At 41.6% G+C, this 18,648-nt stretch overlaps 1 protein-coding gene across 3 annotated transcripts in view; it reads left to right on the forward strand.

The window, feature by feature from the left end:
• The window catches only part of FGF14 (fibroblast growth factor 14), a 663,348-nt gene that overhangs the window by 483,836 nt on the left and 160,864 nt on the right, over window positions 1–18,648 (forward strand). For all 3 annotated transcript variants that reach the window (XM_068267978.1, XM_068267980.1, XM_068267979.1), the window contains exon 3: window positions 7,086–7,189. In XM_068267978.1, the coding sequence (XP_068124079.1) occupies window positions 7,086–7,189 (104 nt within the window). The remainder of the gene's footprint in view (window positions 1–7,085; window positions 7,190–18,648) is intronic.

Genomic DNA, 18,648 nt, shown 5'->3' on the forward strand with positions numbered 1-18,648 from the left:
TTATCGCTGCACATCAAAAAGTGTTGTACGCTCGATTGAGTGCACATACCTACGTCGCACGATTGCAGCTCATTCCTCACTCAAAAATAATCAGTCACGGAAAAAATGGTTCACAAAATCGTGCTTTATACCTAGCTTTAAACCTGTAAAGATTGTTTGGAGTGTTGTCACACTGCATAGCCTTGCTGTTTGTTTTCCTACCATCTTTTGTTTTTTTTTCTCTGCTGCATTTGAAGCACTCCCTTTAATCTGGCCATTCTTTTCTTGTTATCATCATGGCTCTTTCATCTGTCTCAGTTCTCTGTTTTTGATTTTCACATTCTTGACATTCTGGTGCTTTGATTCTCTGTTGTTTACACCTCAGAGTTAATCTTCTTATCTTGCTAGGCTATCTTTACTCACCTTGGTGTCACATTTTCCAGTAGATTGTTATGACTTCATTGAACCTGATACTACCAGCAGTGAAGGGCAATGCTTGCTTTTTCAGTTAGCTGTGCAATATCTCAACACTGATGTTGTGTTCTAAAGGTGCTCATACATCAGACAAGACCAAGAGACTGATCTCTCTCTGATCAAATCTGATCAGAGAGAGGTCTGTTGGCAGCCCATACACTACTACAGGGTCATTCCCCATCAATTTCATGATGGCATCGGCCTTGTGATGCTGCATGTTTATGCCCCAGTGCATAGGGTATAGCGCTGTTTTGGAAGCACATGGGGGAGCTTCACGTTGTTAGTCAGATGGTTGTGGTTAATTAGTGGTTCCATAAAATCATACCAAGCATTAAGGCTGCATAATGTGCATCCATACTATCCTCAGTAGTGCTGACTGCTCTCACAAATAGGTCAAAAGTAAAACTAAATGGAATCATCCATTCCATTGGTGTCTTGCACCCCATACAGACTAGAGATGGGCTGAACAGTTCCAGGCGAACTTTGGTGGTTCGCGTTCACAGAGAACCGGGAACTTTTTTTCAAAGTTCGGTTCGCCCATAGACTTTAATGGCCGCCAACTTTAACGGCTAATAGCAAAGTCCCCTTACATGGTAGAAACACCAAAATTGTTGGGAATGTTAAGTGGAATAGTGGGAACAAGAGGAAAAAATATTTTTTCAAAAAGACCTTATACTTTTTGAGAAAATCAATTTTAAAGTTTCAAAGTAAAATGAGCCGATTCATAAAAAAGAACCGATTCATTAAAAAGAACCGGATGATTCAAGAACCGTTAGTATAGCAGAGAATGCGTCCTGAGCAGGACATGAAGCTGCCGGCTCGCTGCTGTCTCTCCCCACCTGCCTGCACCTGTCACCCTCACCTAGCCTGGCACCCAGCGCACCCATGGGTGCCAGGCTAGGTGAGAGTGACAGGTGAGGAGGTGGGGAAAGACAGCAGGAGCCGGCAGCTATGCGTCCAAAAGGAGGCATTCTCTGCTATGTGGAAGGCGTCGGAGATCTTCAATCAACTTAATTGAAGATCGCAACATAAGAGGATACAGTTCGTTGGATCGTTTACCGTGAATATTGGCATGGGAAAACTTTTTTAAAGGTACAGATAAGTATTTATGGTTAATTTAGAATAATAAAATACTTTTCTCGTGGTTGTGTTTTTATTTCATTTAACCCTTTGTAGAAATGGGTAAAGGGTACTTTGTACCCCTATACTAATTTCTCCTGGGAGGGGGGTGGGCATCTGGGGTCCCCTTCTTAAAGGGGACTCCTAGATGCCACCATGAATCCCCCCCCAGGGAGTCGTCGCCCCCACCTCCTCCTGGGGCACCGGAGGTGGGGAAGAGCCCCTTGTCCATGGATTGGACAAGGGCTCCGGGGTGGGGGTAAGGGGAAGGCTTGGCTGCCCCTCCCCCCCCGGAGCCCCCCCATACCATGGACCATGCGGGCTGGTATAGCTCAGGGTGCGAAGCCCCAGTCGGCCGGGGACAAGGCTCAGGAGCGGGGACCCCACGTCATTTTTTTTTCATTTATTTCCCACACTCAGCACATAAAAATAATAATAATAAAAAAAATAAAAAAAAAAATATATATATATATATATATATATATATATATATATATATATTTATTTTTTATTATTATTTTTATGTGCTGAGTGTGGGAAATAAATGAAAAAAAATGTGGGGTCCCCCCTCCCGAGCCTCTGTAACCCCTTGTCCCCATGCAGGCTGGGATAGCCAGAATGCGGAGCCCCGGCCGACTGGGGCTTCGCACCCTGAGCTATACCAGCCCGCATGGTCCATGGTATAGGGGGCTCCGGGGGGGATCGGCAGCCAAGCCTTCCCCTTCCCCCCCCCGAAGCCCTTGTCTAATCCATGGACAAGGGGCTCTTCCCCACCTCCGGTGCCCCAGGAGGAGGTGGGGGCGACGACTCCCTGGGGGGGTTCATGGTGGCATCTGGGAGTCCCCTTAAAGAAGGGGACCCCCGATGCCCACCCCCTCCCAGGAGAAATGAGTATAGAGGTACAAATTACCCCTTACCCATTTCCACAAAGGGTTAAATAAAATAAAAACACAACCACGAAAAAAGTCCTTTAATTTTCTTAATTAACCAGAAATACTTACCTGTACCTTTAAAAAAAATTTCCCACGGCAATATCCTCGGTAAATGATCCAACGAACTGTATCCTCTTATGTTGCGATCTTCTATTAAGTTGATTGAAGATCTCCAAAGCCCCCCACCCACATAGCAGAGAATGCGTCCAAAAGTCCTTTTGGACGCATAGCTGCTAGCTCCCGCTGTCTCTCCCCACCTGCCTGCCTGCACCTGTCAACTGCCACCTAGGCTGGCACCCAGTGCACCCATGGGTGCACTGGGTGCCAGCCTAGGTGGGGGTTGACAGGTGCAGGCAGGTGGGGAGAGACAGCAGCGGGAGCCAGCAGCTTCACGTCCTTCTGAGGACGCATTCTCTGCTATACTAACGGCTCCTGAATGAGCCGGATCTTTTTAATGAATCGGTTCTTTTTTTATGAATCGACTCTTTTTTTTTTACTTTAAAATCGATTTTCTCAAAAACTATAAGGTCTTTTTGAAAAAAAAAGTTTCCTCTTGTTCCCACTGTTCTTATTAACATTCCCAGTAATTTTGGTGTTGCTAGCTTTTAAAGGGGCTTTGCAATTAACCATTAAAGTCGGCGGGGGTATATTTTCCCACGGTCAGAAGGAGAATTTACATTGAAACTTTAAAATTGATTTTCTCAAAAACTATAAGTTCTTTTTGAAAAAAAATGTTTTCCTTTTATTCCCACTGTTCTCATTAACATTTTCTGCAAGTTTGTTGTTTCTAGCTTTTAAAGCGGCTTTGCTATTAACTGCTAAAGTCGGCGGGCGCTTAATTTTCCCACGGTCAGAAGGAGTTACTTTAAAATTGATTTTCTCAAAAACTATAAGGTATTTTTGAAAAAAAATGTCCCCTCTTGTAGTCACTGAAAGATCTTAGGTGTTAGACACCTTGAAACATCTTTTCCATCACTTTTCTGGCCAGCAGAAATGTTTCTAGTTTTCAAAGTTCGCCTCCCCATTGAAGTCTATTGCGGTTCGCAGAAGTTCCTGCGAACCGAACCTTCCGCGGCAGTTCGCGAACAGGGTTCGCGAACCTTAAATCGGAGGTTCGGCCCATCACTAATACAGACACAGTTGATCCTCTATACTGATGTTAGTTTAAGAGGCAGGTAGTATTTATCTAAAGCAGGGGTCCTCAAACATTTTGGGTCGAGGGCCGGGTCAACAGACTTCAGACTGCTGGGGGGCCGGAGTATACATAAAATGATGTAGAAGTCTTTGTGGGCCAGACAGTGAAGTATACCCAGGTGACAACCTGCGGTCCAATTGGACAGCAGCGTCACCTGATGTGGAATTTGATTGGAAACCAGCAAATTAAGGTTTTCTGGCTTCCATGTGCATGGGTGGTGCCAGCACTGCTATTCTACATGCGTACCAACAATATTTAAAGAGGTAGCTGACCGCATCTGTAAGTAATACATTTTGTGTATGGGGGGGCTGGTAAAAAAGCCTCAGGGGGCCACATTCGGCCCACGGGCTTTAGTTTGAGGACCACTGATCTAAAGAAATAGTATAGAAATACTATTGCTATATGCGCTGTTCTTCTATCAAGTTTTGAAAGGTCAAGCCTACAGTACATGGTAATGATTTGCTGTCAGGTGCTTTTCCTCCAGCCCTTTAGTTTTACAGTATGCCTGCAACAAATCCTAAATCAGGATCCAGAAAAGTTTAATTACAGTTTAATTAAGCTCTTGGGGCCTGAACGCAAATGGTGTAAAAAACAGATAAAATAAAATATAAGCCTTTTATTGATTCACGTCTTTACTAAGTGAAATTAACCCTCCATAGTATTTTATTTGAGTGTGGAGATTACCAGGTGTAAATAATTTTGTATCCTGTTCAAGCATTTTCTCTACGTCTAGTGACATCTGCCTAGAGTATCTACAACAAGAGATTCTCATTAGTGCGATTGTAATAATCTTTGGTTTTTAACTAACATAGGTAACATTTTCAGGTAGATTCAGTGTGTGGCTTGGAAACCAAGTTCAGTTTTTTTTTTTTTTTTTACTCCTGCCTAACATAATAGAAAGTAACCCATCTCCCAAACCTTGTCTGGAGGCCATAATGCATCCTTCCGTAGCCCAACACTGAATGCTATTGCGCCTCTTACAATCCAGCATTTCGACAACTTCCTGCACCAGGTGCCACAATGATGTGCAACCACTTGCATCTAACTCCTGATCGGTACATTTGCCACATTCCCTCCAAGAATGCACTTTGGGAGACTAGACCACTGAATTGAACTGTCAGCTCCCTCTAGAGCACCTGGTGATATAGCCAGAAGATGACAAGCAACCTCATTGCTGGAGCTTTGGTGATGATTTTTTTTATTTCTTTTTTTTATGAGGCAGGCTATTATTTTCGTCTGCTTTAATACTTTGTAAACCATTGTGACAGTCCAATAGTTGCACATGAGTCTATCACATCTTTTTCACCCAGACTACTTTTGGAATTCTCTTGTTATGTTCTTAAAGTTTGATCCCTGTGAGGAAGTGCTTGCATCTTATTCTTATTGCTACCCGTTCACCCTTCAAAATATTTCCCATAACAGTGAATCCTAAATTGAGGTATCCTAAATTGCCTGAACAGGAGATGTGGGAAACATCCTTCTCTCAACACAGGCAAAGAATACATATCTGACAAGTTCTACAGCTTCCCCACTCTAATAAAAGACGTATTTCTCTTGTTGTGCATGAGCCTGTGATTTAGCATCACTTCCTGTTTAGAAGTTACCCTTTATGACTTGAAGAGGAAGTGAAGGGAATCTTTAGAATGGACAGACCAAAGACCACAAGTGTTTTACATTTCTACTCATTACTCATGCTACAAAAAAAAAATATATAGAAAAAGAATATTTAGGCATAATTTGTACTTTAAGAATATAGGAAGAGTGTGGAAAGTGCATGAAAGGGACACTGTAGAGGGTCGGCGGAAAATGAGTTGAAGTTACCCGGGGCTTCTAATGGTCCCCCGCAGACATCCTGTGCCCTCGCAGCCACTCCCCAATGCTCCGGCCCTGCCTCTGGTTCACTTCTGGAATTTCCGACTTTAAAGTCTGAAAACCACTGCGCCTGCGTTGCCGTGTCCTCGCTCCCGCTGATGTCACCAGGAGCGTACTGCGCAGGCCCAGTATGGTCTGTGCCTGCGCCGTGCGCTCCTGGTGACATCAGGGGAAGCAAGGACACGGCAACGCAGGCGCAGTGGTTTTCAGACTTTAAAGTCTGAAATTCCAGAAGTGAACCGGAGGCAGGGCCGGAGCATCGGTGAGTGGCTGCGCCAACACAGGATGTCTGTGGGGGACCATTAGAAGCCCCGAGTAACTTCAACTCATTTTCCGCTGACCCCTCTACAGTGTCCCTTTAATACAATTAGGGGAGTAACTAGAAAAACCTTCCTGTGTCCCCCTCTTCCTATATTACTGGCCATATGATCCCCAACTCTAGATCCAGCTCAGACTGTCTGTTACAGGATTGTGTCTCCTACAGCAAAACTCTGCAGAAATGTTTAAAGTATTAATTTTAGGCTTTAGGCTTTAGGAATTTGTAATTTGAATATGGCTTCCTAGTCAGTCACTGGATGACATATTTATAGACTAGATAAGCACATACATTAAAGCTGAAAAGTTTGTGAAACCTTTTGAATGTGTAATAATTTCCACAAATATGACCTAATATATTATCTTTTTTTTGTTATTTTTTGTTTTTATGTTTATGTATTAGTTGAATTTAAAGTGTTCCTGAAACGAAGGATAAACTAAGTTTTATAAATACCTGGGGTTTCCTCAAGCCTCCTTTACGCTGATCCCTCCCTCCCCGTCCTCTGCTCCCGCTTGGGTCCTCCGCAGTGTGACCCAGTAATTTGGCTAGTCGGCACAGATGCAGTATGGCGCACACACTCCCCCGTTGTGCTTCTGCGGACGGGAGTGTTTTGCTCCTATGCACTAGTACTGCGCAGGAGCAAAACTTTCCTAGCGTCAAGAGCACGAAGGGGCGCGGCTGGGCCACACATGCGCAGTAACCCCTGGCTCACGAAGTTACGGACCAGATTGCGGAGGAACCAGGGAGTGAATGAGTGTCGGATCAGCGTGAAGGGGGCCAGAGCAAGCCCCAGGTATGTATAAAACTACTTTTATCCTTCATCTCTGGTACACTTTAATTGAGGGCATTGGAGTCAGATGTTTTAGTTAATGGGATGATATTCAGGTGTGCAAGTGCATAACTACAAATCAGCTTATATACAGTAGCTATAGCAGAAGAAATGTTTACAGTGGCCAAATCAAAGTCCTGACATAACTGCTATTGAAACAAGGAAAGCATTGATGTTGTGTCAGGAACTAACGTCAACAAACACAATGTATATTTCCAATAGTTCTGTTCCAAAATGGTTAAGAATTAAATGGGTTCTTTTACCAGTGCGTCAGCCCTCCTCTAATTTTAGGCGTAAAATCAGTAATGTGAGGCATATGTCTCTCTACTGTAGACTAGGATTAACTTCTACATCCTCTTTATCTTACAGCATTATTCAACCTTATACCAGTGGGTCTTCGTGTTGTTGCAATCCAAGGTGTAAAAACGGGGTTATATATTGCAATGAACGGAGAAGGTTACCTGTACACATCAGTGAGTACAAATTTTTGTTTGTTGATTTTGCTATAGATTTAATATAAGTTAATATAAGATAATCTGTATAAGTTTGCTGCATTGCTGAGTCGTAGCAGAAAGCAGCATTATACTAGTGTCTGTATGTGACTTATAGTAAAGGCAATCTGAAGTGGCTGACATATTTATTTCCTTTTAAACAATAACAGTTGCCTGGCAGTCCTGCTAATCTCTATGGCTGCAGTAGTATTTGAATCATACTCAATTGTACACCTGAAACCAGCATTTACCTAATCTAGTCAGTCTTCAGTCAGAACACCTGACCTGCGTGCTTGTTCAGGGTCTATAGCTAAAACGTATTCAAGGAGGAGGATTAGCAGGACAGCCTGGCAATCTGCAGTGTTTAAAAGAAAATAAATATGTCAGCCTCTATAGTCATATCACTCCAGGGTCCATATGCACTTCTATTTTTCACCTGAGTTTTCTCCTAGGTAATATTTTTAATCTTGTCAATAAATTGCCTTTTGCCTCTTTGCTAGGATGACTATATATGCTTATAGTTCAGTTGCAAACCACCTGCAGTGTCCCTGCATATCCAACATTCACACCCCATGTGATTGCCAGCATACTGCACGAAGGGCACATGTGTGATGTCACCCAAAGGCCCCACGTGCAATGCATCAGGAACCACGTGGGGCGCAAATCCAGAAGAGGAGTGCAGATACAGATAAAGTATTAATGCTGGGGCATGCCGAGGTGGGGGTAGAGGGGATAGTGGTCGGGGGTTTCCATTGCATTCGTCATTTGCGATTATTGCATGTTGTCACCACCACGCACCTGATCAAGCATGTCGGCCAAAGATTTTCCAGCATGTGGCTCAATACATGCGACCAATTTTGGCCCAATATCGTCTATCAGAAATACTTTTGGTGGCACTGATTTTCATCCGATTTGATAATTATCGAATCAGATGGTCGATTTGCCGCCAAATCTACAGCTTTTCGGCCATCTTAAAACACAGCAGAGAGTCTCTGACCAATATTCAATTCACTTTTTCTCCTACGTTTTCTCCTAGGTGATATTTTCTCACCTTATTGATAAAATGCCTTTTAAGCCACCAGCAAGGAGGAAAATACTCTTTTTGGTACTTTTTCAATGGCACAGTGCTGAAAAGTTATTTTAAACAGAAGATGAAAAATGATGTCCTAGGAGAAAACTTAAGAGCCTCTGTGGGCAAATTTAGCTCAATTCATTATACAGTAATACAAAGCACAGCTAATTTTACTCACTGAATAGGAGAACTGGATATAACAATGCGAGGGCAGCTCTCAGGACCGCTAGAATGTGGGAATGATTGTGATTTTTACTAGAGATAGTTAAAACATTTCTGTGGAATACCAATTTCAGAGTGTCCGATCGGAAATGGGCTTACCGCAGTAGTAATCAGAAATCGGTCTCAGAAATCAGTATCGTAGCAACTCAGAAATTATAGCTTAACTACTTAAAGACTGCCTCATGCCAATGGGCGTGACCGCGGTGGCAGCCCCAGGACCGCCTAACGCCAATTGGCATCAAGTCCTGGGGCTGCAGTTTCACAGGGAACCGCCGCACGCATGCGCGATTGTTCCCTGCAACTTCACGGAACGGAGTTCCGTGATTAGCCTGCTGGCCGCCGATCGTGGCTAGCAGGCTGTTTGTAAACGAAAGGGGAAAAAAATCCCCTTTGTTTACAACTGTACAGCGCTGCAGTCTCCGGCAGCGCTGTACGAGATCGGCGATCGCCGGCCTCTGATTGGGCGGGGAGTGCCATCCTCTCATAGGCTGATGCCTATGAGAGGTGGAACAGGACGGATCGCCGTCCTGTTCCAATTCTGCTGACGGAGGGGAGGAGGGAAAGGGAGGGAGGGAGAGATAGCCTCATAGAGGCCGGGGAAAAAAATAAACAAACGGCCGCAGCGATCAGACCCCTCCGGCGGCATGTCCCCTTAGGGACAAAAAAAGGAGATGAGTCCGATCACTGGGCTCCATAGCTGGGCTGTGCAGGAGGCTGAAAACAGCCCAGTAGAGCAAAAAATGGCCTGGTCTTTAGGGGGGTTAGCACCGTGATCATCAAGTGGTTAATCACAGAGCTCAAAAGCATTGGACCAATCACAGGTTGCAGAATTTGTTAGTGGAATTCACAATACCGTGGAAATTTTAGACTAATCTCAAGACTTGGTAAAACTCAATAGTGTCCAAGTCTTGTGATTGGTCTAAAATTTCCATGGTATTCCGATTTCTGCAGTAAATACAGCAATTCTACCAGTATTTCCAAATTTCCAGTGTTGTGATTAGCCTAAGATCTGAAATTTTAGGCTAATTACAAGATTCATAAATACTCAGTAGTATTGGACCAATCAGAGAATGTGGAGGTTTACCTCAGAATACAGCAGCCCGTGCTTGGGCCAATGCTTCCGACTCAGAAGTATTTGTCCAATAAGAGAATTCAATAGTGTGTCAAGGATGCACGCATAATAGCGGGATTTGGCACAAAAAGTAAGTACTTAAAATCCAATGACTATCCCACAGACAGCAGCTGATCTTCATCCCACCATAACCCCCCCCCCCCCATCCCCTCCCAAACCCCCTCCCCTAACCATTTACCTTAGAGTTTGTACCACCTTATGTACATATACTTAAAGTGAATGTTCCAATACCTTTGATTTTACCACATAGACCCATCTTATTTTTATTTATTTTTATATATTTTTTTATATTTGTATACCGATTGTTCTGAATATTATTACATTTTGTAAAAATAAACAAAGTTGCTTTGAATATAAAAAGCCATAGAAAGACTAAAATGTAGCTTGTCACATCAGAAAGTGAAATGTGTTGAAAGTGTTTATGCCTGCATACAGCCTATCAAGGACACATTTTGATTGCTTGATTGGATGGGTTGTCTTTTCCCGCTACCATAGCTAGAGCTATGCCATGAAACTCAATACAGTGTTTATATTAGATGCTGCAACACGTTTCACATTTTCAGATTTATGATGTTAAGTTGGCGAGAAACAAACTGCTACAATTGATCATGTAACTACTTTAGAGGCCCGGTGTCCTCAGTATATATAGATGACAAGCTTTCGCAGGATGAATTCAGAGAAAGCGATGATGAGTGCCAACGGAAAAATGAAAATGTGCTACATATTGTCTCTTTGAGAGTTTTTGAACGGGGTGATGTGAATGACTTATGGTTGATGAGAAAGATAGAAGTAGTAAACTGCAACTAGCCCAGGTTTTCTGAGAAAAGGCAAGTATGGCGTTTAGTGGAAAGATTTCATACACTTTTGTTAACTGTTACCTTCATGCAGTATGCAGTTAAATATAAACTCCAGTGAAAATAATGTAATAAAAAAGTGCTTTATTTTTACAACAATTATGTATAAATTATTTAGTCAGTATTTTCCCATTGGAAAATCTTTCCTCTTCATCATTTAATTCTGACATTTACCACATGGTGGCAATTTTACTGCTGGCAGGTGATGTCAGTGGAAAGAGATGCTGCTTGCTTTTTTGGCAGTTATACCCAGCTGTACACAGCTGTAATTTCCCACAATGCAATTAGGTTCCCAGACAGGAAACTGTCAGGACCATGGTCCTGACATCCCACTGTTTGAGGGTTTTCACCACAATATTAGCCATACAGAGCCCCCTAATAATCCGTTTGTGAAAAGGAAAAGATTTCTCATGGAAAAGGGGGTATCAGCTACTGATTGGGATGAAGTTCAATTCTTGATCACGGTTTCTTTTTAAGCGATCCTTTGCTTTAGATATGGTCTTTAGGATTAATAAATGTGTTAAATGTCAGGCTGCATTTAGTGTGACATTGTTTTAAAATGGGTCCCTCTTTGCTGAGAGAATCAGTGAAGTCTCAGTGATCAAGTCCCCCCCACTGCAAACACACACACACACACACACACACACACACACACACACACACACACACACACACACACACACACACACACACACACTCTCTCTACCCACTTGTTACTACATGGCATTGTCTGCATTGGTGCAGACACCAAAGGATGTTGTCATTTGTGAAATATTATATATACACTGTAAAATGGCTACTATGTCAGCACTATTTAAATACATAATAATTTATTATTACCGTATATACCGTTGTATAAGACGACTGGGCGTATAAGACGACCCACCAACTTTTCCAGTTAAAATATAGAGTTTGGGATATACTCACCTATAAGACTACTCCTCTTCCAACACACACCAAATTAAAAAAAAAAAAAAAACATCATATACTGGTGCTATGTCTGAACAGATACTGGCACTGTACTGGATGTGGTACCCAGTATATAACATTATATAGGCGATTGTCTGGTTGGATTGGTCAACTCTCCCTAAGTAGATTGGTCAGCTCTCCCGTCTCCCTGTTTATCAGAGCGGTATGGAAGAATAGATCATGCTGTACCCATAAAACACGCCTCTTTCACCCTTCTGGCCCACCCTTGTATCCTATTTACCTCCTTCTCTGCCGCTGAGATCTTGCACATGTGCGCCTGTGCCGCTTCACTACAGTCCTCAGCAGCGAGATCTGAGAGTTGGTAACAGGATAGGGCGTATCACCCGGCATCAATGACACCCGGCGTATAAGACGACCCCTGACTTTTCAGAAGATTTTCAAGGGTTAAAAAGTAGTCTTATACGCAGGAATATACTGTATTTATTTATAAAGCGCCAACATATTCTGTTGCGCTGTACAATGTAAGAAAACAAACAAGGGATACATAATGATACAGACAATGATATACATCAAATATGGACACTGGTACCAAATACAGAACTGGTGGTTACAATGACAGATGTAACATGATGAATAAAATGTATAACAGTGTGCAAACTCTGAAATGAACAACAAAATCCAGGACACATAAGTGTAAGAGAGCACCGCCCTTGCGAGCTGACAATCTAAAAGAATGGGGGGGGAAACAAGAGGTGGGAGAATTTGAATTTGAACTTACATCCACACTTCTGCCATGCAGAAGTATGGCAGAAATGAGGCATATGGAATATATACATAGATATATATTAATATATATTTTTTCAATGGCTAAAGGTATAAAGATCTTACTAATGAGAATTGTAAGCAATACTTACAGATCTCGGTTTTAACGGTTATATCAGCTGAGGGACGGATTATTTAAATAGAATGCATTCAGTGAGTATATGTTATCTAGAACGGATTTCAACAAATGTAACCCCAAAACATCAAATGCTTGTTCCAAATGTAGGGTTCAACCAGGCTCCTTTTATCACATGATTTGGGGATGTGATCAGATTCATCATAACTGAAGGGAAATATTTGACTTTGCTAATAAATGTTAGATTGATATCTCATGTAACCCAAACATTGCATTACCAAAGCTGGGTGCACACCATGCAATTTTCCCTTCAGATCCTATTTCTGATCGAGAAAATGATCAGATTAGACAACAACAATATGCAGCCTACTGACTGCTAGCATCTGATCCCAGCTCAAAATTGACCTTTCGATCAGAAGAAGATTGGACATGCTGGAACATATTGGAATACTGGCTATCATTTTGTTTTTATTTTCCCTTTACTTTATATAGATATCACAAATATCTATTCGAAAATACGATTGGAATCATCAGAGTTTGAAAAAAATCGAATAGTATGCTAGCTTCTATATCCAATTTAATGTCAGATCTGAATATCGATCTGATCACTCTGGATTGTTTCTGATGGGAAAATTGAATGGTGTTAGTCTTATAGTTAATGGACAAAATGGACAAAAAATAGCCGCAAAATATATCTTCTTGTACAATAATCATTCACTTCTACATGGTATAAGCAGGTTCAGAAACATGCAAATGGAACACAGCCTTAGAGGTTATGAGATACTAACCTTGTGTTACTAGAGCATAACCTTAGTGCAAATTCCATGTTCTGTAATGATCAGGTGGATTCTTTTATTCACCCGTAACAATAAACACAAAGAACACAAATATGGTAATTACCATTGCTAGAAGTGTGGTGATAAGACTTTAAAAGCTAAACAAAAAGTGAAGATGTTTTTTATCCGATTGACAGGGGCCCTATAGCTCTATAATAGAAAAACTGGGTTGTTTTTCAATACATGTTTATTGAGTTAAGCCCCATCTACACAATACAATTTTTTGTGCGATTCGATCAGATCAAATTCGATTGATCGATTAAATCCGACATGTCCGATCGGGATTAGATAGTGTGGTTGAATGTCATTGCAAAACAATCACATTCCACCACACCATCGAATCGAATCCCGATCGGACATGTCGGATTTAATCAATCAATCAAATCCAATTCAATCAAATCGCACAAAAAAATTGTATCATTTAGATGGGGCTTACGTTAAACATTTAACAAAGATGGACCCCTTAATTGAGGACATGCAAAGACCTAGAATAAACAGGGGGTCATAGGAAGGAGGCTGAGAATATTTTAGAAATTCATACCATATTAGATGTAAAAACATAATGGGCATAGGTGTTCATTTTATCTGGCACATAGGTGGGGCATGTGACTTAAGGTGGCTGCACATGATATAATGAAACAATCAATTTTCCAGTTTTTCCTAGAAAAACAATTGGTTGTATAGAAAAAAAATTATGTTTTCATTTTTATTGGTCAATAAATATGATTGAAATTCCCTGTGGTTTCTATATTTTTCTATCAGCCATGGTGAAAAATGTTGATCAATTTTTCAGAAAATCTAATGGTGTAAGATTTTTTTTTTTTTTTGTAATTCAAAACAAATTGTAAAAAAAAATATGTGTGATACATTACTCAGATTTTTCAAAAGTTACAATCAGTCAGGAAAATCGATCATAATTTTGGAATCTAAAAAAAAAATTGGTACTGTGTGTGGCCACCTTGAGCGTGATAAAGATCTTGTGAATTGCTTAATAGTAAGCAAGAGAATAACATTGACCAATATTTGGTCAGCTGAAAATAAAGCCTTTGCAAATTAGCTTTTATTATATTTTATAGACACATTTAGATATAACGGTAGATATTTAGATATTAGGATATTATGGTCATTATATTTGTGTTGGCGCCAAACTCAATTACATGTGCACACACCAAATAGCCGAGACTTAGGAAAGAGGCTAGAAGGAACGCTCTGGCTACTGTTTGATGTTTAATTTTAAAACCAACAAAAACGGCTATTTTTTTGTGATGCCAAGTTTGCCCTCTATTATGTTATTTGGGGAATTAGCTGAAATGTCACTGCCTGTTATCTGGATATGAGTATGCGATATCTGCACTCTCCAGTAACTCTCAGTGGGAAAACAGATTTGGCACTGAGGGATCTCTCCTCACATTTAAAATGCGTCACAGTGCTGATTGCTGCATCTTCTATAAGCCCTCATAATTGACTTGTCTGGGAAGAACAACTTCCAGCCACAGGGAAGGATACAGGGCTGCAGATAACAGTGTTCAGAAGCAGAAAGAGGTGATGGTAATCATTATTATTCAGGCAGCTTTCGAATAACCCTCACAATCAAAGTCAAATGAAAAACAAACTTCCAGCTTTACATTGCTAGAGTAACAAAACGTACATGTATCATGCTAGTGTGCATTTTGTCTCTGATTGCTTTGTAGCACAAGTCATCATGGCATGGAAGTGTTTTTCTAACTATTGTATGATTAGAATTGGTATGTACTTCAGTGCAGTCTTGGGGAAACAATGATCCCTTCTGTATGAGCCACCCACAGCTGCAGAAGTGTTATTACTTATAAAGTAAGCCCCTTAAAATGAGCTCTCTTAGCTTCACTGCCCATGCTACAAGAGCCCTCAGTAAAAGCTTTTAGACAGTTTTCATGTACAGGAGCACAGCAGAGGCCTACAGAATTCAAGAACCTGGAGGGATCTTTGTTTATATTGGGTCCTTTAGCTTCTTCTAGCCACCAGTGGTGGTAGTAAAAAGGCACAGCTTTGTAGGTGGTTCCTCCTTTTGAATGAACAGGAACCTATTCATCTGTCTTCCCCTACAGAGGTATCTAGCAGTCAGAAGAAACATCTGGATAGACGATGAACAAACCTCCCCTTGGAGGCCTGAATTATGTTAGTTCTCCAACTTGTAAATGAAGATTAATTAAAGTGGGTAGAGGGGGCCATTACAGATTACAGGATAGGTATGATGCTGAGGAGGTTCATCTCAAAGCTTATACTTTAAAAGTACTATTTTCACTTAAATCTTAAACACTAATTCCATATTTTCTGTTACAAATTATATCAAATTCAAACTGTGATTAGACCATTTAGATCAAACGTCTGGTTACAAATTTATAGGGGAACGTAAACTGAGAAGGATGTGGATTTTTCCTTTTAAAATAATACCAGTTGCCTGACTCTCCTGCTGATCCTGTGTCTCTAATACTTTTAGCCACAGCCCCTCAACAAGCATGCAGATCAGGTGCTCTGACTGAAGTCAGACTGGATTAGCTGCATGCTTGTTTCAGGTGTGTGATTCAGCCACTACTGCATCCAAAGAGATCAGCAGGGCTGCCAGGCAACTGGTATTGTTTAAAAGGAAACCTCCATATCCCTCTCAGTTAAGGTTCCCTTTAAGAAGCATATTTTAAAAGATTATTAAGGGGCCATTCACACTGCTGCAATAAGCGAGTGATTTTTAAAGTGCTAGCGCAATTATAACCCCATGGCAGTGATCTCACTGCCGCGATTGCCACAGATTGAGGGCATTTTGCGAGTAACCGAAATCGCAAAAAGTGTTACCTGTAGCATTTTGCAACGATTCTTGAGCGATCGCGATACAGTGCTTATAAAAGCGCTGATTGCAATCGCTCTGAATAACTAGAGTATACAGTAATTTTAACGCGCTAATCACAGTAAAATCACCTGCGCAAAACGGTAGCGCTAAGTGATACAGTTTTACGCTTTTTAAGTGTGAATGGCCCCTAATATACTTCTCAATGTAGAAACATAAGAGGTAAAGAAGTATACTTATGTATATACAGTGCCATAGGTCCGCCTAGAAAATTTCACCCAAAGATACTCCCTAATTTATGTAGTCTGAGTAATAAAGCTCCAGAAAGAGTATTTGCAGCTGTTTGCACCAGTGCACAGGGTGATCTCACTGCCCAACTAAAAAAAAAAAAATTGATGTCCCCTTTATTTTCATTTCTATTGCTTAAATTAATGAAATAAATTGTGAATTCGGCTGATATTTTTATGCCTCCCTAATATATGTTTATCTCAATTTGTTTTTGTTTCATAAACCTTATTTTACTAAGGACCAGTCCACTATTGCAAAAACATTTAAAAAATGTTAAATACATGTCAAATGTAGATTTCTCCTAGAGTAAAATGCACCATAATTTTTTTTCCTATGTTGCTGTATGTATTTAACATTTTACAAGTTTTGGTGATAGTTGTCCTAGATTGTTAGCACTGAAATGTATTTAACTATCTCCACTGAAACAAACTGGAGTTGTGCTTACTTGTGCATGATTGGACTGTACACCATTGTATGTGTATTGTATCCGACAGTGAAATGTCTTTACCTATGAAACACACATGTAGCCATCTCCTCCGCACATGCCGCAGTTTCATTCTCTCGGCTATGGCGGGTGTGTGTGCCCACTGCGATGCATGCTTGGAGATATAATCCATGGATGTAAGTACAGAAAGTAAAAGTGAAAATTAAACTGGGAGAATGAAACTGTGACATGTGTAGAAAAGATGGAGGCCTCGGGAGCAGTCCCCTTTAGGTAAGTAATTAATTTCACCCTTGCCCCTGGCCCTCCAATGGCACACTATTACAAACCTCCCTTACGCGGACTGTTTAATGGAAAAAAAAATTATGCTACTCATTTCACTTTAATGTTAGCACAAGTAGGGCTTAAAACTATATAGATATGTTTTTCTGAAATTATTAGAGTCAACAGCGATGTGTAAAGAAGCACATTACACCACAGTGTTTCCACATTGCTTATAGCTTGTTTTTTGTCTATAGCCATCAGTTTGCTGTATTCACCAAGCAAGAAATAACATTGGAAACCCCTAGTGGTGAGAATGTTGCACATCAGTATATAAAAGCAAACAAATGTACAAGTGCTTAACCACTTAAGTACCATCGGTCTCTGCCCCCTTAAGGACCAGAGACCGTTGGTACAAGAAACGGCGGAATAGCAACGAATACCGACAAATCGCCGCACATACCCGCTGCAATCACCATCACACGTCGGGAACCTGGGCCACCCACTCTGCCATCTCTATGACGGTAGAGTTCCTGTGAGCCGGTCAGGAGCCACTTTCATTTGCTCCTGACCCTGCCTATCATTGTAAGCCAATGGGAGCCGCTTACATTGATAGACAGGGTCAGGAGCCAATGAAATCAGCTCCTGACCCACTCATAGGGCTCTGTCGTTATAGAGATGGCATAGCGAGTGAGCTGTGGCGGAGAGACAGCGGCAAGATCGTTGGGAGCGTCAAAAGCAGCAAGAACTGAAATCTACACCCTGACAGCCAGGTAGCCATTAAAACAGGGCATATATTTCAATCATCAAGGTCCTAAAGTAGTTAAAGGACACCTGAACTGAGAGGGCTATGGAGGCCGCCATATTTATTTCCCTTTTAGCAATATTAGTTTCCTGGCTGACCTGCTGACCCTCTGCCTCTAATACTTACATCCATAGACCCTGACCAAGCATGCCAAACAGATATTTTTGACTGAAGTCTGACTGGATTAGCTTGCATGCTTGTTTCTGGCATGTGAACCAGATACTACTGTAGCTACAAAGATCAGGCAACTGGTATTGTTTAAAAATAAATCAACTGGCCGCTTCCATAGTTCATGTGTTAAATATGGGGACACTGCATGTGCATTAGCTTTACATATTGTTAAATATTAGCAACAACGCTGAGAGAAAAACTATAGAGGAACTCTAATTCCCTCGCTCAGTTAGAATCTGTGTGTGAAATCAAAATAAAGCTCTAAATGCATCAACCACTAAACCTAGGCATCAACCATGTAGTCCCTGTAGATTCCGGTCCAAATGTGGAGGATGGGATACAAAGTCCTATGCAGGACCATTTCTTGAGCAGGGCGACTGCCCTGGGTGCAGGCAGACCGGCAAGTAGAAGAAGGGGGACGCAAGCAGAAGGACATAACCGATAGGGAGCTGGTGACGCGCGGTGCAACCAAATGGAAGAAGAAAGAAGATTACCAGCTCAATCACTTTCCTTGACTCCTCCTGGGCTGCCAGTGTCCGACGTCAAGTCATCATCACGTCACCTCCGCGTGATGACACCTGATGACCTGTATCGGTACTGCAGGCTGTCCATGCGTGGCGCCCATGGAGGAGTCTGCTTTCCGGGGCTCTCTTCGCCTGTGTGTTTTCCTGGTCCCTGCTTCCTTCTGGATGAGCGGCTGGTCACTAGTAAG

The sequence above is a fragment of the Hyperolius riggenbachi genome, chromosome 2 (genome assembly GCF_040937935.1).
Source record: "Hyperolius riggenbachi isolate aHypRig1 chromosome 2, aHypRig1.pri, whole genome shotgun sequence".
Classification (NCBI taxonomy): Eukaryota; Metazoa; Chordata; class Amphibia; order Anura; family Hyperoliidae; genus Hyperolius; species Hyperolius riggenbachi.